This window comes from Cricetulus griseus (genome assembly GCF_003668045.3).
Source record: "Cricetulus griseus strain 17A/GY chromosome 1 unlocalized genomic scaffold, alternate assembly CriGri-PICRH-1.0 chr1_1, whole genome shotgun sequence".
In the NCBI taxonomy this organism is placed as follows: Eukaryota; Metazoa; Chordata; class Mammalia; order Rodentia; family Cricetidae; genus Cricetulus; species Cricetulus griseus.
Window position 1 is genome coordinate 268,901,646 of NW_023276807.1, and position 25,860 is coordinate 268,927,505.

The 25,860-nt window shown below is 44.6% G+C and overlaps 1 protein-coding gene across 16 annotated transcripts in view; it reads right to left on the minus strand.

Annotated features, from left to right (window-relative positions):
* The window catches only part of Dzip1 (DAZ interacting zinc finger protein 1), a 55,760-nt gene that overhangs the window by 19,025 nt on the left and 10,875 nt on the right, over positions 1-25,860 (minus strand). For 14 of the 16 annotated variants that reach the window (XR_004772326.1, XM_027393936.2, XM_027393931.2 and 11 more), the window contains exons 7-16: positions 24,317-24,441; positions 22,899-23,060; positions 21,150-21,287; positions 18,450-18,512; positions 14,109-14,249; positions 13,598-13,646; positions 12,091-12,147; positions 8,389-8,445; positions 3,727-3,789; positions 297-433 (exon numbers count right to left, since the gene is read on the minus strand). Coding sequence is in view for 15 of the 16 variants with exons in the window: in XM_027393936.2 (XP_027249737.1) it covers positions 297-433; positions 3,727-3,789; positions 8,389-8,445; positions 12,091-12,147; positions 13,598-13,646; positions 14,109-14,249; positions 18,450-18,512; positions 21,150-21,287; positions 22,899-23,060; positions 24,317-24,441 (992 nt within the window). In the remaining variant the exon portion in view is untranslated. The remainder of the gene's footprint in view (positions 1-296; positions 434-3,726; positions 3,790-8,388; positions 8,446-12,090; positions 12,148-13,597; positions 13,647-14,108; positions 14,250-18,449; positions 18,513-21,149; positions 21,288-22,898; positions 23,061-24,316; positions 24,442-25,860) is intronic. The other 2 variants (XM_027393935.2, XM_027393927.2) reach the window with 1 other exon arrangement.

Below are 25,860 nucleotides of genomic sequence, written 5' to 3' on the forward strand. Positions count from 1 at the left end.
CAGGCTCTGGCTCCTAATACAAAGTTACCTAATCTTTATATAAGACACACGACAATGTCATTTTATTCCAAGGTTTATTACTCTGCTTCTAAGTAAGTTTGTAGGTGTTAAAGTCTTAGAAATGAACCAGGAAGCAGATGCCACCTAGAGCTCTTGTTAGCATGCAGCAAGTCTAATTAGCATGCAACCTCTAAACTCAGACAGGTTAGGAAGCTTTCCTCTCTGCTCTCCAGTGTCCTGGTTTCAAGAACAGAACAGAACAAGCAAATGTTCAGAAAGTGAACTAATGAACATACGGCATCAATCCCGAAGCTCCTCAGCTTCTTGCCCAGCTCCTTCTCCAAGTTCGTCCTTAGCCCCTTCGAGGAGGGGTTGCCCCTCAGGGTTTTCCTGAAGTGCGTCTTCTTATTTAATTTCTGTTCGTTTTCTCGTCCTGAATTAAGGTTTTATTGCAAAGCAAGATTTAAAGAGAATTATACAAATTCACCCTAAGTGGAAAATGACAACATATGACTTTAAAGCAGAAAGTAAAAACATCTGTAAAGATTTTAAGGTTTGAAGTATTTGATAATGATAATCTTGGCTTCTAAAACTTTTTTAAGTCTGCCTCAGAACTTAGTGACTTCTAAGACTCCTGACTGCTTACCCAAATTACAGTTAATCAACTTAAGAGACAGATGTAATATACATTGCTTTAATGTTTAATGTTTTGTCAGTGGAAAGTTCATCTCTAGGCCTAGTTAGAATTTATCACATAAAGGGAAAAAGCCCAATCTATTTAAATCTTATTTGAGTGTCATTTGAATTTTAAGGAGATCAATTTAGTATAAGCTAAGTGCACATAAAAGTGGATGAATTCTTCTCTTCCAGGCCTTTGCCAAACAGAAAAGATGTTAACAAAGTCTTAGTAAGTGAAACAACCTATAATTTAAAACAAAACAACAACAAAAAGCCAAACAAAGAAAAAAAATCAGACAAAAAAACCCAGGCCATATTCTTTCCATTTTCCATCCCCAACTTCACTTTTTTCTTTCCTCTTTGTGGTTCTAGAATGGAGCCTGGTCACTACAGCCTCAGCTCACCCGATTCTCCTTTTACTGCCCTCTTTAAAAGCATGCCTATTTCAAGAGCACAGGGAACAGGACTTTCACGTTGAGTAGCTTAAGACCTACTAAAGAGACCCAGTACCTGGCAGGTCAGAATCTTAGAGACAGTCCAAAGCCTGATCTGAAAAAAAAAAGTCTCACAAATAAACTGTCATTCTGGGATCTCATGTCCAAGCAGGCTCATTTCATTTGAAAGGCCTGGACACGTGCCGTAAGCCAGCAAGATATGTGTTCCTTCTTTCAAGCTGGCTACAGGGACCCCCTACCCCGACCCCCAGCTACTCTCCTGCCTTAGCATATGGTATCATTAGCCGCCGCTGCCACCTGGATTTGGATTTGTGGAAGATCTTAAACACAATGCCATTTGCTGAACACATTTTCCAGACAGCTGTCTGATCCCAATATTAAATCATATTCTATTACACTGATGAAGGTTTTGTGTGTGTGTGTGGGGGGGTTGTTTGTTTGTTTGTTTTGAGGCAAGGTCTCACTCTATCCCACGCTGGTCTCAAAGTCACAATGATGAAATGCTAGTATTAGAAGCACGGGCCAAAATGTTCATCTATTAATTAAATTGTAAAAAAGACAGAATTAGTCAAATTAGTTTGCATATTAAATAGAAAAAAAAGTCCTGCATGAAGATATCTTTTTAATACTTTACTATTCTAGCTTACTCAGCTGGAAATATTGAAGTACACATGATTATGTCATTAAAAGTCAGAGGTCATCTGAAATCTTACACTGTCAGCATCATGAGGCTGAGAAACTGCTAATGCTTTAGAAAATTCTACAACCACACACATACCCACAGGGCCAAAAAGCAAAACCAGTCAAAACAAAACAGAAATTCAACCACTTAACCAAACAACAAAAAACTCTGTCCTAAGAACTGGTAACAATCAAATCAAAACATATTCTATACCATGGACTTTGCTTCTAGTTGGCCAGTGTAAGGCTCAGAAAAAAAAGAGGCCATCAGAGTCATATTACTACCATTGAAACTAGTAAATAAATAAATAAATAAATGGTTAGGGGCAACTTGTAAAGATACATGAAAACAAACCTCATTTAAAAGTGTATTTTTTTGGGCTGGAGAGATGGCTCAGAGGTTAAGAGCACCAACTGTTCTTCTAGAGGTCCTAAGTTCAATTCCCAGCAACCACATGGTGGCTCACAACCATCAGTAATGAGATCTGGTGCCCTCTTCTGGTGTGCAGATATACATGGAAGCAGAATGTATATACATAATAAATAAATAAAATATTTTTTTAAAAAGTGTATGTTTTAAAAGTGCCAATGATTAACATAGCAACGTCAGGTCTTGAAAATATATATCATGTAGATATTGTGAGCAGGACTGGTCTAGTCAATTTTCAATTTGTAACTTTGTAAAAATAAGAAAAAAATGGTAAAATTCTATCAACACAGGAGTCTACATATTATGGCCGAAGAGATGGCTGGTAGTTAGGAGTGTGCATTGATCTCCCAGCGAATCTGAATTCTGTTTCCAGCAACCATGTCGGGCAGCAATCACTGCTTGCAATGCTCCCTCAAAGGGAATCCAATGCCTGCTCCTGGAATAAGGAACTGAGTGGAGCATGTTTTCAAAAATCTGTCTAAAGTCAGAAAACACTCCTTATGAATCCGAGTGTTCCCAGAACTGGGAGGCAGAGGCAGGTGAGTCTCTATGAGTTCGAGGCCAGCCTGGTCTACAGAGTGAGTTCCAAAGTTGCAGGGCTACATAGAAAAACCCTGTCTTCCAGGACAGCCTTCAAAGCTACAGAGAAAAAATGAAAAGAAAAAGAAAAAAGAAACCCTGTCTTGGAAAAAACCAAAACAATAAACAAATAAACAAAAAACAAACAAAAAAAAATCCCTGTGCATCAAGGCACACAGCATCAGTCACCACCCTTGGGAAGGAACAACATGGGGACCCAGACTTCAAGTACAGCTGGGCTACATGAAATCCTGCCTTGGACACACATTTTAAAAAAGAAAAGACAATTACACAATTTTTCATAAACTTCCAAAATATGTAAAAGCAACTTTTGGAAAGGCCAAAGGAAATATGTTAGCATTACCAATTTATCATCCCCATTACAGCAGCTGCTACACCCCCCACAGGGCGCATTGCTCTCTATTTCATACCCAGCACTTAGATCCTGTGTTCTTTTCTGACACTGAGAGTAATTTGGGGGCTGGGATTATGGCTCCCAGTTAGAACCCAGCACTGGAACCAAGAGTGATTTGGAAAATAGACACTTCACTCATTCGTTTTAGACTATCACTGTGAGAAAGCACTGTGACACCAATAATTTCACATCATCTGCTATACAAGACACGTGTCCTTTGTCATCTGGTCAGAATATCTATATTCAAAGAAAGGTTTTTTGTTTTTCAAGCTTCCCAACTAGGAAAATTTGTTACTTACCTGCAGAAAAACGCAATAAAGCAGGGGATATAGGAGCATTAGGGGAACAAGATATAATACTCTATGTCATATTGGTCAAAACTACAGCCCAAATCTAAGTGCCTTTCTCGTTTTCAGTGTGGTGTGAGGTGCCGCACGGACTTGGGCTTAAAGTCCATATTTGAGTAAATAACGCTGGTGATTTGTTACCTTTTTCCTCCTCTGAAGAAAGTTCTTCTATTGGCTCCAGCACGTGCGACGAGAACCCCTGCTCTGTTCATGGGGACAGAAAGGAGTAATACAAATACGTTTGTCTCCTTCCAAATAGCTTACATACATACCCACGTATATACAAACCACTGCAGACACACTCCACAGACAAAATAACAACGATCTACTAGGATGATATCGAGGGAGCCACTTTTAATTTTATTATTTTATTTATGTTTTGAAGATAGGGTGTTACGTAACTGAGGCTAGCCTTGAACTCTCTACGTAACAAACAATGACCTTGACTTTGATCTTGATTCCATTTCTTAAATGACTGCATTCATTATAAGCATGAGATCCCATGCCTGGCTGAGGTAGCTACTACTGGCCACTTTTCAGAAACTCTTCCATTTCTAGGTTATTTTCTATTTAACTTCAAATATCATTTTAAAACTATATAGATTTAAGTACTCAAGTTAAAACCTCCCATCCGTTAATCTCTTGTGTGACACACGGGGTACAACTTCAAAACCACTTCCCAATGAGTTATCTGCCTAGAAAATAGAATACCAGAAATAGAGTACCCTTAAATAAAACAGAAGCCAGATCTTCCAAGAGAGATGGTACCGGACTGTATAGCCCACACCCATGCCTGGCCACCTGTCAGCACTCTGAACTGCTGGCTAGCAGTGGGCCAAAATGAAAACTAGCAAAATGAGTTCGAGACAGAGATAGGTAAGCAGCAATGAGGAGACCCATTTCGTGTCCCCAAACTCCTGTTCTGTCCTGAAGAGCCCCAGGTGAGGCTACAGGCTAGGGAAGAGATTGGCCCACAGCTAGGTAAGGTGAAGAGAGCTGCACTTTAGCCCAGAGCTCAGCTGGAGACGGGACATGACATCTCTGGTTGACTTTTAGTAGCAACATGCTATCTATCTGCACAAAGAATTCTGCCAGGAGCTCAGTCAAACCAGCCTCCCACCTGGGAAAGAAGGAAAATGCCACCTGGAGTAGGTGGAGTGATGGCATTCACAATTTAGAACTGGGGCAACGTGCAGCCATCAACGCAGGCTTACATGATACACGGCTCACCCACCCTGGCTCAGAGATGACAAAGAACTCCTTTCCACTTGACACTTTACTTTCACCTTGGAGATGAAAACCATTTCATTCTATCTTAACCTCCAGAACAGCATTGTGTAACAGTTTCCTCCAAGATAGAAACATTCTACCCTGCAGGAAGCTCAAACAGCTCCAGGAAGTCCCTGAAGCTGAGCAGACTCTCCAGACCCCTCTCTGCCAGAGTAAGCAATAACAGCTGAAAGTTTGTCTGAGACAGAGCTAGGCTGCAAAGACTCTGAGAACGGTCCAGCTGCCTGGGAGAAGCAGAGGTTTAGAACAGTCACGTGGAAAGGACACTTTCCAACCAGTTGAGCTGCCTGCAGGCTGTGCCGTGTGCTCCAGGGTCCCAGCTTTGTGAGCTATTACCATGCCAGAGTGGCCTTGGCGATACAGCTGCCTTTGAGTCATTTCTGCTCCTATAAGTAACCCCTCCCCTATATTCCTGTAAGTAATCCAAATAAAACTCCCTGGCACACCAATTGGGACTTCGAGTTTGGTGGTATCTGTCCTTTGAACTGTTGTGAGTAGAAACATATGTTGTGTCTACCAAAGAAAAGTTTGTCACACAACAAATGGGCAGTGGGCCAACAGTTACTGAGTGAACACCAGGCAGCCAGGAATGGATCTGAGTTGTTACCACATCTAATATCTCCAAAAGTCTGACTTTTATTAATGGTCATTTTTAGTACACTAATTTAGATGGAGGTGTGCCTGCGTGAGTCAATAAATTTACATATGTTTATATACTATATATATGAAATATGTGTGTGTGTGTGTGTGTGTGAATCAACTCTTCTTGCTTTGCTAGAAATCCAGTCAATCTATTGTCTATTATCAGCTGTCCTGGAATTTGCTTTGTAAACCAGGCTGGCCTTGAATTCACAGAGATCCACCTGCCTCTGCCTCCTGAGTGCTGAGAGTAAAGGCGTGCACCACCACCACCACTCAGTTTTAAAAGACCTTCAAACAAACTTTGAACACAGACTATTTCTAGGTAGAAGACCACTCTAAATTTTAAATGGGCCCACAGCTCCTTGAAGGGGAATTTAAGTTCATCAGGTAACACAATTTTTTTTTAACGGAATTGTTCAGCATTCAGATTTTAAAATTATTTCTAGCTCGAAATATAGAAATGACAGATCTAATGATAACAACTAATTTCATAGCTAAAAAATTCTTTTTTCCATTTATTTCTATGTGTATAGGGGTTTTGACAGCTGTTTATATCTGTGTACTATGTGGGCAATGCCCACAGAAACCAGAAGAGGGGGCCAGATCCCCAGGAAAGGAGTTGTGAGCTCCCAGGGGGGCACAGGGAATTGAATCTGGGTCCTCAGAGAATTGAACCTGGATCCTTTAGAACAGCAGCCAGTGCCATTCAGTATCTCAGCCATCTCTCCAGCCTTCGTTTAAGTTTTTAAAAAATCACAGGGTAGCCAGGTCAGTCTCTTAATCAAGGGGCCACCCCTCTAGGGAGGCAGGCTCACCTTAAACCCAGCTAATACAATAGATGGAATGACTGATTCCTTATGCTGGGTCTAACCCAGGCTCACTGAGGCAGCTCTTTCTAACTCCCTCCTCATTGCATTTTTGTTACTCCAAGACAGGACAGAAGAAGTCTGAAGAAGGGACTTTAAAAGGAACAGGGATTTGTAAGACAAACTAAACATGAGCCTTTTCTATCAAATACTAACAATCGTGGTCCTATGACAAGGAATTCAAATCTTTTTCTCTCCCCTGCCTTGTCAGACTTTTAGATGCAAACATTTACTCCCCTCCCTGCCAATAAAACTCTATTCACACAAAGATTCTGCTGCATTTGGGGATTGAAGTGGCTGACCGATTCTCTCTCCCTTACCTGCACAGCATTTAAGACTTGCCAATCAAATAAGACTATGAGGTAGGATCCCAGGCAATGGGGAAAGACACTGTTGCCACTTGAGTTAGAATAAAAACATAGCTCACTTCCTGTCTCTGTGGTTGCTCTTCTTGACTGAGTCAAGTTGTCTCCTGCCCACATACTAAGCATACATATGTCACACATACAGATGAGACCATTTCTTATATTTTTGATAGTAAGACAAATTTGTGCAAGCTGAATATGCTCTTATCTATTATTAGTCTAAAGGAGAAAAAAAGATCCTGTGTGTTTTGAACTCCTGTAAATAATAACATCCTGCATGTGGGTTTCATATCGTGATTTCAATACATTTGTCACAAGCCAGCCACAGATTACAGGGTCGCTGTGAAGGGCCACCATGCACAGACCACGAGCATTGTGAAGACAAAAGTCTAATTAGTGCCACCATGGACTTAAGTCTACTCTTTTGTTTGTCCTTCCACTTAGCGGATTCCAGGGATCAAACCCAGCAATGGCAAACTTGGCAGCAAGCTCCTGTGGCTACAGAGACTCCTATGTCTCCATAGTCATCACCACAGCCTTTTCTTATTTCAGTGTGTGTGTGTGTGTGTGTGTGTGTGTGTGTGTGTGCATGGGTGTGTGTGTGTGTGTGTGTGTGTGTTGAGAGAGAGAGAGAGAGAGAGAGAGAGAGAGAGAGAGCATGTGTTCAGTTGTGTCAGTGTGGGTGTGGGAGTGCCATGGCGTGAATCCAAGTCAAAGGAAAGTGAGTTGCTGTCCTGTTCTCCCACCACATTTACTGCTCGCTGTGAGGAAGCTTCCAGGGACTCTCGGTCTCTGCCTCCCGCTCACGTGACTCAGTAGCACTCGGATTACAGATGTGGGTTCTGGAGATCCAGACTCTAGCCCCCATCCTTGTGAATTGTCTCAGCTACTACTCAACCTTTGTCTATTCTTTTAAGGGTCAAAACCCAAAGTGGAAGGCGGTGATCAGATTCTAAACCGTTTGGAGAGAAGACCGGAATGAAGTATGTTCCTTTGTGACATACAGCAGCTAGGTTTTGTTAACTATTGCGTGTGTGTGTTTCCTGTAACATATGGGAAAACACCTAAAGAACAGAGGAAAAAAAACAAAAACAAAAAACAATTCAAGAAGTGTGATTATAGTACTTCAAGCCCGTTGTCCCCCGAGGAAGGAGTCCTGGCAGGGATTTCATCCCCGGGGCCCTGTACAGTTTGTTGCCTTTGGTTTCTATCTTTTCTCTACATCTTCCCATCTTCCTGACCACTTGCCGCAACTGTTTATTTTTAAAAGGTGACTGGCCACCACACTGAAAGTTACAAAAACAAGCAGGAATGAATGCCCTGTGGCGTGTGCTGGTTGGCTGGTCTTCCCTGGGACCTACCACCTTCCGCCAAGATCGTAAATAAACGAAGTATTGAAGTTAAGAGTGCTATTGTAAGCCCGACGCCACACTCATGCACTGCACACTTTATGGCTTTGGCAGCACGTTTGGTTTTCAGTCATGTACTCTGTGAAAACAGAAGTTTTACTAACTGCTTTGTAGTTACTAAAGTGCTTCCTGGTTTATATAATGGAACCCTGCCGGCAATCTGGGTTAATGAATTATCTAACTTGGGGTGAGAACTGCACCCGAAACGTGGACACCGTTGTTGAAACCTACCATGCACCATGGGCAGGCTTGATGCACCATCCAGAGTCTGTGTGGCTGGGGCACCCACTGAAACAGAACAAAAGGAAAAGCTCACTGGCCTCGACGTTATGGCTTAAGCATCTGACCACACACCCTCTAAAAAGATACAGACAACCCACAGCAAGCACGTGTCTCAAAACAACAGATGCTCTCCATTTGGCTTAATTTAATTTTTAAAAAATTATTATTTCGAGGTGCCAGGGGTAAAGCCCAGACAGAGCCTGTGTGTGCTAGTGAAACACTTTACCACCAAGCCATTAAAAATTAACCTTATTGAGAAATAATTACCGAAGTGTGTTTGCGTGCGCGTGCGTGTGCGTGTGCGTGTGCGTGTGCGTGTGCGTGTGCGTGTGTGTGTAGCTTTTAGGATAGTCACAGGAATGTGTGGCTACAATCACTAGCTAATAGCACATTTATCAGTCTTTCCCAAGTGACAATACTGGTTAGCTATTGTGGCTCCTTCTCTACACCCCTCTTCAGCCTTTAGAGCAATCATGGTCCTTTGTGTGTCTGTGACTTGACTGGATATTTCACACATATGGAACTATACACTACGTTCTGGCTTCTTTCAGTTAGCATGTTTTCGCTGTGTAAAATGTGAAGACCAGCGTTACTCTCATGGCCAGGTAACATGCCAGTGTGTAACTAGACCCCCAACTGTCTATTGCATGATGGCCATTAATGTCGTTTCCATTTAGGAAGAGTGAGTTCTGAAAACCGTCCCAAGCACAAGGCTAGAGGTGAAGGAATTATTAATTCAGGTGGAACTTTAGACACAGGGCACCCGACTCAGTCAATACTAAATGCTATTTCTCTAGAGAGGTAAATCCCTCAGCCTCTTTCCCAGGATTTCACAATCCCTATCTCAGAGTCCTTGGAGTATCTAGTTACACAAGTTTTTTTCCTCCCACTAAACAACTTAACTATTTATTACTTTACTATTTCTTTCTCTAGTTCATCTCTAATCCTAACACTACCTTAAAAATATTGGTCATAACCTGTTACCTCTGTACACTTGCATCTTTTTACAATAAATACTGGCAAAAGCACTGCACTCACAGCTGTCCATAAATTACTGGAAAATTAGAAAACAGAACTTCTGGGCTCGTTCAAAACTTGCTCAATCAAGTTTTTGCAAACCACAACCTGTGAGAAATATCGAGCCTGCTGATGTTTCTGTAAGTAAAGTTTTATTGAAACACAGCCAAGTTCACTGTTTTATCATCTATAGCTGGTTTTGTAATGTTATACCATAGCTGTATAGTTTTTAGAAGAGCATCTTGCCATGTATCTTCAAATAGTTACTCTCTCAATACCTATTCCGTTACAGGAAACAAACAAACAAACAAACAAAACTGATCTGGATGCTACCCAGCTAAGGTCAAAAGATGTGACTGTGTTGGAACTGATCACCTCCCAGCACACCTCCAAAGCCACGGAGCTTTCTCCCATGTGATGGAAGACACTAATTGACTGAAATGATTAAGATCTAACCCTGATCACATCCCCCAATCCCTGACCACAGTTCTGACCACTGAGAAGCACCCTGACAGTCCACAGATCTGACCACTGAGAATCACTCTGGAGGTCCACAGAGCTGACCACTGAGAATCACCCTGGAGGTCCACAGAGCTGACCACTGAGAAGCACCCTGGAGGTCCACAGAGCTGACCACTGAGAAGCAACCTGACAGTTCACAGATCTGACCACATCACTAAGAAGCACACTGGCAGTCCACAGATTTGACCATATCCACCTTACACACTGGGCACCGAAAAGCCTCCATATCTTGCCAGGTATGGATCAGATTTATTGACTATGTCACTCCAATGCTGACCTTTCCATTATTCTTTGGATTTTCTCATCTGCAACAGTAGGGTACATGTTGTCTTTCATGAAGAGAACCTCACTGTCATCCTGGGATTTTTAAATCTTTCTCTAAGCCAGAGGAGGGATTGGGGGTGAGAAACCCACCCTTGAGGGACCCCCTACATATGGGCTATGGACCACCCTCAAGTCTCCTAACCCCAGTGACATCAATACTTTTTCTTACCATACATACTGTCGGTGAAATTTACATATACCTCCTTAGGTAGATTTACACAAACGACCATATAAACATTACAAAAATACTTGAAAAATTGAAGAATGAATTTTTTAATATATCAAAATCTTAAGAATTGATTTCTCATATCCCATTGGATATGGTTGCCTATCCTAGACTATCTGGACACTCCACTTGGAGAAAATCACTCCAAAGACATCTTGCTGTTGTTTTCTTCTTTTCTTTTCTGCTTGTATATCTGGCGATGTTTGCTTTGCTGGCTGTTCTTTAACTTCCTGCCCCTCCCTGAAGTGTGTATCTCATCTCCCGAGTCCCGCCCCTCCCTGAAGTGTGTATCTCATCTCCCGAGTCCCGCCCCTCCCTGAAGTGTGTATCTCATCTCCCGAGTCCCGCCCCTCCTCTTAGCACTGCTTTCCTCTCCTCTCACCACCTTAGCATCTCTCTGGCTTTGAGAGGCTTCTAACAGGAAGCCCCTGTGAAGACAGCGATGAAAACTATTAGCCATGTCCTTAAGCACCCCAGTGACGGATGCCCTTCAGTCACCATGCCGTCCAGTGGGTGGGGCCAGTGCCATGCCCAGTGCTCCAAAGCCTGTCTGCACATAGCACAGCCCGCCCCTCACAAGTATCACCTGCTATCTGACTTCCTCTACCAAGGGTTCTTTCCTTTTCCTTTCAGAAATAAAAACATTTAAATTATTTCACTATCATTGAAAAAAAAGTCTGGCCAGGCATTGGTGGCGCATGCCTTTAATCCCAGCACTCAGGAGGCAGAGGCAGGCGGATCTTTCTGAGTTCAAGGCCAGCCTGGTCTACAGAGCGAGTGCCAGGATAGGCTCCAAAGCTACACAGAGAAACCCTGTCTCGAAAAACAAACAAACAAACAAAAAGTATGAAAATATCTCGTGTGTGTGTGTGTGTGTGTGTGTGTGTGTGTGTGTGTGTGTGTGTGCGCGCGCACACACGCGCTCGCGGGAATATATGTGCTGAGATCTGAATTCCAGTCCTCATAACTGCTCTTAACCTCTGAGCTATCTCTCTAGGTGATCTTTTGTTTGTTTGTTTGGTTGGTTGGTTTTTTAAGACACGGTTTCTCTGTGTAGTCCTGGCTGTCCTGAAATTTGCTCTGTAAACCAGGCTGGCCTGGAACTCAGAGATCTGCCTTCTGAGTGCTGGGATTAACGTTATGTACCACCACTCCAGCTACCACAAGTTGGGATTAACGTTATGTACCACCACTCCAGCTACCACAAGTGGGGACAGGGGACCTGTTAAAATCCTCAGTATCCAGTCCCAGTCATGTCAGAGTGGCCTTGGCCACTAACCAGGCTCTTCCCATGGTCCCTTGGGAAGTCCCCAGATGTGAACATGTGTGATGCCAACATTCTAACTCATTCCTTTATAAGTCAAACTGCCAAATAATAACTAAGCAAGATCTACAAGATCTACAGCCTTGGGTTACAGGGCTGAGTCAAAGCCAGGACCAAAGTGAATCACATGTCATCACCAAATACATTGCTTCCGAGAAAAAAGTCTCTAGTAAATTAAGTAAGCAAGAAAAAATGAGCACAAGGCTGTTTTAGACCAGGAATCTACACAGACACTTACTGGGTGCAGCAGGGTTAGCTGGTTTAGAGTCCATTGCTTGCCAGGTCAGAGGGTTCCCTGAAATGACAAAAATATAAGTTAAAAGTGAAAACTGTAACACAGAAGCAGGTTTTGGCAGCAAGTTATCCTAAATTCTGCCATCAGAAAAACCTGTGCGATGTAGAGTACCTGGCTCTGTGCACTAGGCTTAGCTCCAGTTTTTTTGTTGTTGTTTTGTTTTTGTTTTTCGAGACAGGGTTTCTCTGTGGCTTTGGAGGCTGTCCTGGAACTCGCTCTTACAAGACCACAGAGATCCGCCTGCCTCTGCCTCCCGAGTGCTGGGACCAACGGCATGTGCCACCAACGCCCAGCAGCTTGAGTTCTTTTAAAGCTTATTTCTTAAATGACTTCCAGTCAACTATATTTAAACAAGCATTAATTTATACCTCTTATCACTTGAGCTCTCATTATTCTAAGAGAAGCTAAAGGAAATCATAAACCTATCTCCTCTTTTTTGCCAAACATTTATACCACACAAAGATGGAAGGAAGGAAATTCAGCTTCTGTGTCCAAACCAAACCAGCTAGTATCCTTTACTATCTGAGCCACGCCGAGGCCAAACCTGGGACCTCCGGGGAGAAGCCTGGACAGAAGTCTAGATTTAGCTGCACTTTCCCTTCTGATCCGGACCATGCCTGACAGGAGATGGCCAGGTGACTGCTGCGGTATGTCACTCCTACTGCCACTATGCCTAGAACCAAGCTGCAACCCTCAGCTACTAGAAGGAGGGGATGCAGCAAGCTTTTACAGTATTTTAGAAGAGCTTAATGTCCGCCCTAGTCACTAGCCCCAGGTTGTTATTCCATTTCGTCCTTGCTTCAAAGCTTCAGTATAGTTTCTATTAAATCTCCAGTGTTAGAGATGAAGAAACTGAACACAGGCTCACAAAGATGTGAGTGCGTGCCAGAGGCGGGGGCTGAACTCAGACTCTTTCTAGGCCGCTGCATCTAACTCTGTCTTAGGTGCATAAATCAAGAGACAGAGGGCAGGGCTGGAAAGATGGTTCGGTGGTTAGGAGTATTTGCTGTTCTCGCAGAGGACCTGGGTTTAGTTTCCAGCACTCCCATGACAGCTCACAACCATCTGTCACTCCAGTCCCCGGGGATCTGATGCCTTCTTCTGGCCTCCACACTGGTCCTGCACGCACATGGTTCACACACATACATGCAGGTAAATACACATAACAATTTTAAAAGAATTTAAAGAGGCAAATGACCACTAATCAGCACTGTGTGCATAATTGCTGACTGGGTTGCATATAAAATGTTAAATGAGAGCTTAGATTTTCTTAACTCTTCAACTTTCTGCATTTTGACAACAGATCTCTCAAAATTAAAATATATATCCCAAATAAAAATACCAGGTAAAATGCAACTTTAGTAGATACAAATCAGCAGGCCCAGATTTTTTGCACCCAAACCTGTCAGGCAAGCCCTTTGACTTTATCACAGGGATTCTGTCCACTTACCTTTCAGCTCACCGACGTTGTTGCATGGTTTACTGGTAAATTCTCTAATCTGCGAAAAACAAAACAGTCTGCTAGCAATTCATATTCTGGGCAAGAGATGGACAGATTGAAGGAAGCCCCAGATGGTCTTTGGTAAATTACCCCTTCACTCAATCACCCACACATGTGCTTCCTGACAGAGGAAGGAGTTGTAGAAAAATAATACTGCACGGGTCTAGCTATTTCTCCAAGTGATCATGGAACAAAGACCGACCGACCTACCTACCTACCCTCAAATGCATTGTCTGAGGCATTGCAATGTCTAAAGTGGCTTTGGGGACAATTTATTTTAATGCATTTACTCTTGCAAGCAATCCCAGGGAGGAGGTGGTCCCCTCCTATCAGCTTCCACTTACTAAACCACAGACTAAACCCCATCCGTTCTTAGTCCAAAGGTGCTCGGTGCAGACCCTCCTGGTGCAGACCTCTCTCCATGCGGACCCCTCTCAGTGTGGACCCCTCCCGGATGTACCTGTTGCCTCTGACTGAGGATGAGCTCATTCTGCTCCTGCACTTTCTGGCCCAGCTCTTCCACGCGCCTCTTGTAGAAAACATTATCTGCACTTAGATCTTCCATCATGGAGCTTCGGAGCTTCTCTATGTGTGACAGGAGCTGGGAGAGCAAGCGGGAGACGCACGAGTCTGCAAGGTGTGTGCACAACACCTCATGCACGCGTCCTGATGCGCCTGCTGCCTCTGTGTGGTCTCTGTGCATAGATCGTTATTCTGAAAATCTTCGGGCAAGGCATGCCAAGGCCCTGGCTGTACTGGGAGTTCACGATCTGAGACAGGGAAAGCTGACCAGGTAGGCAGCTGAGTCTCCTTGAGCGGGTCCCACATGCTAACACAGGCCAGTCGGTGACTAAGGATGAGGGTCTCAGGGTTCACACCGCCCTGGCCCTGGCCCTAATACCCACATGTAACATGGATATTGCTCAGTTGGGCAATCATGGGCCAGAGAGTTCATGTGATTCATTTTCTAGTCCCAGCAATCAGGATAATCACTGGTCCACACAGGTGGGGGCTTCATGAATAGAGGGAGAGGAAGAAAGGGAGGACTGGATGCTCTCTGCTATCCTCTGTACCCTTGCTGGTAACACCAGCTGCCTCTGTCACCATGTGACCATAACACACCTCCCAGGCTCTCAGGCTAGGTCAGAAGGTTGCACCAAGGATTATCCGTGACTCCCTTTGAACTCCCTACCCATGTTATTTTAAAAAGGAAAGAGATTGCCAAGAACCTAGGTAAAGCAATAACAAGCTGGCACAGGCAACTTCCCCTAAACAGAGAAACACAGTGTGTGCATTGTGGGAGAGCAGGAGCCAATCGTGTGGAATAATTAATAGGTCTCAGGCGGAGATGACTGCATTTGATTGAATTCACCTCTCTGTTAGGGAATAAGTGAGACAGAGAAGCAAACAATTCCTAAATATCTGAACCAGCAGACAGACGGACAGCATATCCTGGCCGGGCACGAGTCTGTGCACAAGAACAATGCACAGCCAGCCTGAGGTTTTGGGTGGGACCTCTCTGATGTGCTTGTAGCAAAGGGACATCACAGGCATGGTTAAAACCCACATCTGCTGGCTTTCTCCTGAGTCCGTGAGCCCTTTAAAAGAAGTTCCAGACCCTTCCCAAAGAGGAAGATGAAAACAAGTGACACGCCCAAAGGGCCTTGAGGCCAATGACCATGTCGGAGACTTTTGTGGAGGGACATAGCTTCTGGAAGCTAACCCAGGCTTACCAGAAAGAGCTCCACAGGAAGACACAGCCTAGGTAACGTTCTGAGTACAGCTTGCGGGTTCGTGAGCCGTGGCCTCAGCCAAATAGTGTCTAAGACTCCTGTCCCACAGGCTGTGTGAGATGGTTAATGTCGATCATTTGAGGCCAAATCTGTGACAGTCTGCCACAGCGAGTAGAGAATGACGCAGAAGGGAAACAGCGATGAGAAGAACAAATGGATACACTTTCCATATGTTTTTTTTTTTTTTAACAGAGAGAGAGAGAGCAGGATAAGGCTAGAAAGATCGGTGGATAAAGTACATGCACACAAGCCTAAGGACCAGAGTTCAGATACCCAGTGCCAAATAAAAGCTGAGCAGGTTGCCGTACTGGGAGGGAGTGACCATGATGCCTGCCTGCCTGGGTCAAGCCACCAGTCTAAACTAACTCTCCACGTCACCAAGCTCCAGGTTCAGCAAATGATCCTGCCTCAGGAAATAAAGTGGCCAGTGACTGGGGAAGACATACTGAATATCAACACATACAGCGCACATATGACCACATGGCATGTGGACATGCATGTATGCACACACACACACACACACACACACACACACACACACACACACACACACACTATAATCTTTGGTAATATGAGATTCTGCTCTGACTGTCTGAAAGCAGTACTTAGTACTAACTATATGAAGGGACGTTACTTTAGGGAATGTGTAGATGCACAAACAGGGTGCTCTATGCAGAAAAGATCTGTTAGCAACACAGAGGGCACAAAAGATAATATTATTCAAAAACAAACAAACAAGATTTCCGATCTTCAGATATTCTCAAATGCATCTACTTCAGGGGCTTTGTCCCAGTGGAAATGCTAACAATGAATTTTCTGATGGACACAGTGAACAGGAATCAGGGGATCGCTTTTAAAACAAAGTTTTGTTTTCATTAGGTTCTTACTGTTAACAGTCTTTTATTTAGGTTCCGGCTCAGAAATTCAAAGGAAAAGATATATAAATTCAATAATATAGAAATAGTGAACATATGGAACATCTAAGATCACATGGCCAATACAAAGAAGTTGAAGGATACTTTTAAACATAAAGTATTTATTATCTAGAAAGGGCATTTTTTCTAGGATATATCTATATGTAGGGGCTTATAGTTTTAGAAATGTAACATTTATATGTGGTGATATATTATTCATGATTTAGTAAAGCTTGCTGAGAATTCTGAAAGCAAAGTCAGCCACAAGCTATAGAAGTCAGGCGGCAGGGGCATGCACCTTTAATCCCGCCACATGGGAGAAAGAGGTAGACAGATCTCTGTTCGTTCAAGGCCACACTGACTATGTGACACTGACCCAGTACTAAGAGAAACAGTTCACACGGAGGTGACCTCAGCACCTGGTGTCACGCACACACACGTTTAATCCCAGCCCTAGAGAGGTATAAAAAAGATGGGAGCCCAGGGTCTCAGACTGCATTCTGAGATAGTCTCCGGATTCTCTCCAGCCACACTGAGGAGAGGCAACAGTCTGAAGCTTGGTGAAGAGCTCGTGTGTGGATCGGAACTCCTGCCTGGTACTGCAAACTAGGCCAAGAAATTGAGATCAGAGAGTTCATAGACAACAGGGGAAGGCTTACCGCTATTATTTTGCTAAGGGTACGGTATGGAATGCTTCTAAATACCTTCTCTATACCTGTAGATTAACAAAGCTCTCAGCCCTCATTAGAGAACTTCTCTGTGCAGGGGACAGGAGTTAATACAAAGATTCACAACCGATCCAGATACAGAGAATCAGCGATTATGGCATTTTCAACCCCAAATAGGACATTTACTCCCCCCCCCCCACACACACACATACACACAACCCAAGGCTCAGGGAAGAGAGGGTAGGAAGACTGCAAGACACAGAGATGGGAGGCCCCAACTATAAAACAGTTGGGTATGATGTGTTACTGGTATCCTCTTTGGGTTTAGCCTTGTTAATAAAGGAACTTAAAAACATATTCGGAAGGAAGCTTGAGGGCAATTTTTTTTAGAGTTTAAGAGAAAACCAGCAGGTTAGGCAAGCTGTAAGTTTTGGCAGCAGCCTGGAGGAAAAACGTGGGAAAAAAGGAAGAAAACCTTCTTCCATGTGCAAGCAGTCACAGGGTGACGGGCACAGAGCTTCCGAGTGAGGAAGCCTGCCTGGGGAGGAAACAAAGAAGGGACAGCTGGCCTTCTCTGAGCTTGGACTCTGAGCTTGGCTCTGCGTCATCTGGATATGACAAAGTTGGGGCTCTCATGAACTCAAGGAGACTGTGTGGCCTACATCAGAAAAAGCCAGTTGGCAGTCCAGTATAGACAGGGTGGGGAGCTCAAGAGGCTCCATCTGGAGTTGAGGAGCTGCTGGCATTGGTGGCTGCAGGGGAGACAGAGTCACTGTTGGGCATGGGTATGGCCCCTGGATGTCCCTACACCCATGTGCATACGGGCAACACGAACTGGAATCAGTGGGTTGTTCTTTAAATGGATTTTAGAAGGGAGACATGAAGCTGGGAGCAGGAGGGACACAGGGGTGAAGTCCACGCCCAGAATGAGCCGGGGGTGGAGTCAGGGATGGGCAAAGGCAAAACCCACTGCACACATGTGTGAAACTCTCACAGGACAAGCAGTTTAGAAAAAGAAAAGCAGAATGTATAATATAGAAAGAAAACTGAGCAGAAACGCACAAAGGAGTAGCAGTGGTTAGTTTTGTTTTAAAGTTATAAATAACTTTAATTTTGCCACACACTTCTCCAGAAATATTAAATAGGAAAATACTACTTTCATTATTGAGTAAATTAGAAATTCTTCTCAAAAACGGCCAACGTGTGTGTGTGTGTGTGTGTGTGTGTGTGTGTGTGTGTGTGTGTGTTTGTATGTGTGTGTATGTGTGTGGGGTGTGTGTGTGTGTTGGTGTGTAGTAATATATCACAAGCATGCTTGAGGCCCTGTGTTCCATCCTTGGCACTGAAGAGAAAGAGGTGCGAGCATGCGGGGAGTGGGGGGAGAGTACGACTGACTAGACAGAGGCTCCTGGATTCTCAGTCTTACCTGTCCCTTCTCCTTGCTGTGTTCCTCGTTGAGAACTTGAAATCGATCTGACCACTTGCTTGCCTGGGAGAGAGAAAACAAGTGATTTGTCTATAGCAGTAACAGACACCTTCTCCACACTGGAGCTTGCTTTTCACTGGGTATCTGTGAAATCCAACAGTCCAGTAAAATTTTAGCTGGCATTTTTAGAGTCTTCATGCCTGCAGCGTTTAAACCCATTTTTCCCTGGATTTACCACAAGGCTGGGATCAGCAGGTATTTCTATCACAGAGTAGTCAGTATTTCAGGCTAGCAAGTGGAGCCAGGAAAATCTGTCACAACTACGGGTATGTGGATGTCCTAGTTAGAGTTACTACTGCTGGGATGAAACGCCATGACCAAACCCTTGGGGAGGAGAGGGTTTACTTGGCTTACACTTCTGCATCATGGCTCAAAGGAAGTCAGGTCCGGAACTCTAACAGGGCAGGAACCTGGAGGCAGGAGCTGATGCAGAGGCCATGGAGGGTGCTGCTTACTGGCTGGTTCTCCATGGCTTCCTCCCCCTGCTTTCTTATAGCACCCAGGACCACCAGCTCAGGGATGGCTCCACCCACAATGAGCTGGGCCCTTCTCCATCAATCACTAATTAAGAAAATGCCCCACAGGGTTGCCTAAAGCTTTCTCAGTCGAGGTTCTCTCCTCTCCAATGACTGTGTAAAGGGGTTGGGGAGGGGGATGGGACAAAGAACTAAGGTTTCTGGGTCTGAGGGTTCTAAGCAGGCAACTCCGTTTGTGGGAGACATTGTAGTCTGTGGAAGTAAATGTCAACAGTATGAGCCAACTTGTAGTTTCCTTCCTACTCAAGCCCAGCACCCAGCCAAGCAACTACTAGCAGCTTGGATGAGGGGTAAAAGGACACCCTGTTCTTTACAGGAAGTGGGGCGGGGACATCATGATGACAGAACTCCTATTGAATGTGCATAGTTAAGTTCTGACCAAACAGATGGTATCGTGTAGAGGAGATTTGGAAAAAACCTTTTGGAGGTGTTGTTCCAGTAATCCTGGGGAATAAGAATGAGGCAGAAAACAGAAAGGTCCCCGCCAGGTAGGGAACAAGGGGCTATGACTTAGAGCGGTGGTGGCTCTCAACCTCCCTGACGCTGCGACCCTTTAACACAGTTCCTCGTGCTGTGGTAAGCCTCAACCATAAAATTATTTTCGTTGCTACTTTGCAATTGTAGTTTTGCTACTGCTACGAATCATCGCGTAGATATCTGATCTGCGGGTGGTCTTAGGCAACCCTTGCGAAACGGTCATTTTCGACCAAAGGGTTTGCAACCCACAGGGTGAGAAGTGCTTTCTAGAAAGAGGGCACTGGGGCTGAGGGAACACCATCATTGTAAACGACGGTATGGTGGGAAGCAAGGCCTTGCTGCTGGTTGAATAGTCTGGGGGTGTATGTGTGTGGGAGATGGGGTAACTAAAGTAAGACAGGGTGGTGACACGCACAGGCAACTGTAACGGAGAAGGCACATTCAAGGGAGGCAGGCAAGATGCAGCATTGAAACAAGAGACAGCCATCCTATTTGAAAATGCCACTACCATTTAAAAATGTCATAGTTTTATTTTTATTATTAAAAGTGCATTATATTTACTATGTATGTGCATGTATGCCTCGGTGTGTGCACATGTAAGGTCAGGCATTCACACTGCACACGTGGAGATCTGAAGACAACCTATGGGAGTTGGTTCATTCCTTCTGTCATGTGGGTCGCAGGGGTCAAACCTCAGTCATGAAGCTTGGGGGTTAGAGCCGTTACCCTGTGAGCAAACTTACTATTACTGCACTCAGAAGTTACAATCTGCCCCTCTCAACACAGAGTGGAGAGTGAACATGAGGTCCCACACAGACTATACCACCAACCTATATCCGTAGCCTTTTTGACTTTTAATTGTCTTCTGTGAACCACTGAGGTAAAATAACTTTTATAGGGTGATTATGGAGGCTGACTTTCAAATGAGAATAAAATATACAAAAGATATCAGTTTGTCCAGTGTAGTGCTGGATGTCTACTAAGAAGTTTGATGCCTCAATATGCATTTTTAGAAGGTGAGATCTACATCTGAAATAGGAAAAAGGTTCAACAATAATGCAAATGGCCTAAGGATACTAGTTCAGGCTGACATTCTGTTAGTGAAAACTGAAAATTTTAACTACTAATTTTATATCCACACCTATGAATCAACACCTATTATGAATCAGACATTGTGTCGAGAGACAGGAGAAAAAGAGATGAAACAAATACATTTGGTGTGAATGAACTCATTAAGAAAAAACCCCAAGGGGGTGGAGACTTGGCTCAGTGGTTAAGAGTGCCAACTGTTCCTGCAGAGGACCTGGGTTCAGTAACCCCTTTATGGACTAAAAACATCTGCAACTCCAGCTCCTCCATGGGACCCAATATCCTCCTTCTGGCCTGTATGAAATATATATATATATATATATATATATATATATATGTGTATAGTATATATATATATATATATATGTGTGTGTGTGTGTGTGTGTGTGTGTGTGTGTGTGGTGTGCGTGTGTGCGTGTGTGCGTATGCGTGTGTGCGTGTGTGTATTACACTGTTCACAAAACCTCATGCAGATGCACACACAAATAATTAAATAAATGTTATAAATTGTGGGCGCTGGTCATCACCCATGCCATACCTGGCTGTCGAGGAGCTGCAGCATGTTCTGGAAATCCTGGGGACATGGGGGGTGGTCTTCTTTACACTCATTAATGTCCTTTAAGGTGCCTATGTTGGACTTGATCTGCATATTGGACTTCTGTATTTCTAACAGTTGCTACAAAGAAAAAAATATCACCAATAGAAATGTTAGACATTTATCTAACTGACAAAAAGAAAAACTAAGTTTTAAAAAATGATTTACTATTGGAGGGGTGGGGATGTCAGAGCGTTTGTGTGGTCGTCAGAGGACAACTGTGTAGTCAGCTCTCTCCGTCTACCAGTGTGTGGATTTGACGATTGAACTTGAGCCTCCAGGTTTTACACAGCAATTACTCTACTTGCTGAACGAGCTCTCTGGCCCCAAGTCAACTTTGTGGCCTTTGACAATGGGTCTTTACATTTTTAACAGGAACGTAGCATTTGTGAGAGGAACTGGGTATATCTGTCCCTTTCTGTCTGTCTGTTTGTTTGGAGGCAGAACTTTCTCTGTTGCCCGAGCTGGTCTTGAACTCTGGCTGGACCCCTCTCAGCCTCCTGAGGGATGGATGACCGGGGTTTATCACCATGCCCTGTTACAGCTAGTTCTAAGAAGGTAAGATTATGTAATGGAAGGCCCACCAATAAATCCACTAGGAGCGTAAATATTTTAATTTTCCTAAAGTTAACTACAGAAAAAACAAAAACAAAAAAACACAGACAGCAACAGACAATAAAGGTGACATGGAAAGCAGGAGGGTCGGGGAGCCCTACTCACTGCTCACTCCCACAAGCCACTCCAGGCAAAGCAGCCAGAGTGAAAAGCCATAGGTCATCTAGACCATGTGTGCACTAGGTATGGTGTGAAGAACTGACACGTTGTCTCTGAGATCCTGCCCACATAAACTCAGATTAATCAGGATGAACCCCCAGCAGGGCTTCCAAACAAACAAACAACCCATACTTCTCTAAATTGTTAGGTTCGTCAATAACAAGATGGGAACCCTGAAACAGACAAAAGAGAGCCTAAGGACGCGCGTGACTAACTCAAACTCAGCAGAGAGGAAGCTGAGCAGGAAAGAAAATGAAAGGATTTTGGCCTTGGTCCACAGCAGCCATCAGTTTTGTTTCTAAAACTTGTTGGCCCCTAGAGGGAGCCCAAGGATCGCCCTTGGTTCCCTTTCTTTTCTCTGGGAGTTTCAGATCAAAAGGACTGACAGGCTGTGAAGATGAAGGCTCCAACCCCAGTGAGTGAGTCTGCTATCACACATGTCTATGGACCACAGCGGTTCCCAAGTGGCACAGAGCCCACTCGCCATATCCTGCTAACTCTAGAGACCCAGTCCTCTTCGTAGGACAGGTGTGGAGTGAGGAGAGGGCCAGGCAAGGGCTCTCACCCTCCTCCTCTCCCTCTCACCTGGGTGAATCTGTGTCCGCCTTTCCATCCACTACTTGGAACATTCTAGAACTTGAGAAAGGGTTTGTGGTTTAAGGCTATTTAAGCCTAACCAAATAAGGAAAGAGCAAAACAAATGCATCCACGAGTGTTCTGAACTAAAGCCTGTACAGACTGCCCACTCATGACAAACCAGTTCCTCTCACCAGCTCTGCCTCCTGTGTGTCCCACGACCCCTGTAGGAGAGCTGTGTGTACCAGGCATAGTAAGATATCTGTTCCTCGGGCCACAGTGCCATGCTAACACCACCTCAAAGCACGCAACCGTATGAGAACTTCTGGTGTAAAGACTCACATATTCTAATGCGGAATTCTTAGACGTTAACTCTTTAAATTCCTTCATGAACATCTCCTTGACTTTCTCCATTTCATCAAGCAACTTCTCCTTTTCTTCCTCTTTCCATCTTTCGAATAACTTCAGAAAGTCATCTTCTTTTGTCTTCTGCATTTCATGTTCCTGGAATTATTTTAATATGTGTCATTAAAGGAACGAGGCAGATATGCAAATTTTAAAACAAACCATAGCTTTATTCCAAAATCTCAGTGTTTACTCTTTGAAGTGGACCAGTAATAACACTTTGTAATAACACAGTGGGTCTACACACAAGGACTCTCCCGAACTGTAATAACACAGTGGGTCTACACACAAGGACTCTCCCGAACTGTAATAACACAGTGGGTCTACACACAAGGACTCTCCCGAACTGTAATAACACAGTGGGTCTACACACAAGGACTCTCCCGAACTGTAATAACACAGTGGGTCTACACACAAGGACTCTCCCGAACTGTAATAACACAGTGGGTCTACACACAAGGACTCTCCCGAACTGTAATAACACAGTGGGTCTACACACAAGGACTCTCCCGAACTGTAATAACACAGTGGGTCTACACACAAGGACTCTCCCGAACTGTAATAACACAGTGGGTCTACACACAAGGACTCTCCCGAACTGTAATAACACAGTGGGTCTACACACAAGGACTCTCCCGAACTGTAATAACACAGTGGGTCTACACACAAGGACTCTCCCGAACTGTAATAACACAGTGGGTCTACATACAAGGACTCTCCCGAATTGTAGTAACATTTCCTAAGATAGTAGGTCTACACCAAGGACTCTCCCGAACTGAAACAGAGCTAGGGAACAGGCAAGATGGCTCACGAGGTAAGGTTACTTGGTGCCAGGCATGACAACCTGAATTCCATCCCAGGACTCACAAGGTGGAAGGAAGGAGCCAACTCGAGCAGCTGTCCTTGGCGTCCACATGTGTCCACCCACATACAGATACACAATAAATAAATGTAAAAACAAAACCCACATTTGGATCCTGGAGATAGGGCTTGGTGGTTAACGGTGCTTGCTGCTGAAGCATAAGGCCCTGAGTTCAAATCCCAGGATGGCCACATGTGAGCCTATATAACCCCAGTGCTGGGGAGTGAGAAACAAGAGGAATGCCAAGGCTTGAGGACATGCAGCCTTGCTCCAGGGTTAGTGAGAGATCCTGTCTCAAAGGAATAAGGGTTACATCTGCATGCATGCATACATACACACATTATACACAAGACACACATACACCACACACACACACACACACACACACACACACACACACACACACACACACCACAGCCAGCATCCCTGTTTCCCTGCATCTTTTAAAACACTAGTAATTGCATTGTCTCCAGTACAGAACTCTGTGCCCTACCTTGGAGAACCGGACTGCATGGGCGTACTGGGCAGACTCCAGCTGAGACCTGGTGAGCTGCAGCTGCTCCTTCAACATATCAATCTCCTTCTGGAGCCTGTCGGTCTGAGCCTTTGTATTATACTCTGTTGCGACAGAAAAATCTAGTTAGAATCTGGAACATCTAGTCTCTTATGCGCTCACCTAAAACCTTACAGGGCATAGCTCTATGGATAAGACAGAAGAAAATGGTCTCCCTTGGGGACATTATTACTTCTATTTTGCCACGAGCCCAGCCCCGTTCTTTAGTGTTTATCTGGAGCTCTTCGAGTGACCAGACGCTTCATTAATCTTAGTGGCTTCTTTCAGCCACGCCACTGTACTAAGGTTGAGTATCCGCAGGGGCGGCGTGAGAGCCCTGCTCAGGGGGCGGTCCTGGCTGTGAGGCCCCACTGGCGCTCTGGACCCTCAGAGATGTCCGTCCCACTCGAAGCAGAGAAGGTGCCTCCGAGTACCACACTACTGAAATCACACAGTCAACATCGTTCGGGCTCCCACCCAACACTCCTCAGGTCCCGGTCATTGGTCACACAGGGCTGGGGACTCAAGATGGAGACTTGGGCAGTCATCTGTCAACCAGGGCAAAAGCAGAAGAACTGAAAAGTTGACACGGGGAGGCAACAAGCGAGGGAGAGGAGTACTTATGTCCGTGTACTTACATGAGGGTGTACACATGACTGAATGGGTAAACGTGTGCTGTGAGGGTAGACATGAAAGGTATGCAAACCAAAGCAGAGAGTCAGAGTCTCAAAGATGGCCTGAGGAGATAATGCTCTGCATTTCAGAGTCTGAAACACTCTCTGACACGGGTATGAGACAGAATGAGAGACTGAAACAGAGAGATAGAGGTCAGTTTCACCCTGAAGAATGATAGGTTGGTTACAAACAGTGCAGGGTCCCCACATTTCTGATGACACCGCTTGCTTGTATTGGAAGCCCATGCTTTCGAGGGAAAATTCCTGCTGGCTGTCTTGCCTCTACTATGAAGCACAATGGGCCGGAATAGAAACAGACTGGCCCCAGATAACGGGAGCCGGTCCACCTACTGAGAACACTTCTGTAGGTTACCACGGCACGACACCTGCTCTGATGGAGAGGAGACCGTACATTCTTGGAGAACATTGGAACAGTGAGAAGGCTGATCCCCTTGGGAAACCACAGAGCCCATTTCCTCGTCTTTATTTCTGTCTCTACTTTCTGGCTACTCCCCATCAGCACCCAGACATATCTGTTCCCACAGAAGATCATTTCCCCTGGTCTCCACGCGTCAATGGAGCTGCTATCTCGAGTCTCTTGCTTTCCTTCCTGGCACACACTGCTAACATACATGCCCGTGTTTGTTAAAACATTTCCTCACTGACTGCCAACTCAGTCCACTCAAACTGACCTGCTGTCTTATCGATTCTTTGAAGCTGTTGTGTGAAGGCCAACTACTGTGCGGTGGCGGTCAGTTCCCCATCTGCAGCCTGCCCTTTGCTCCTGGAACATTTGATACATTTGACCAC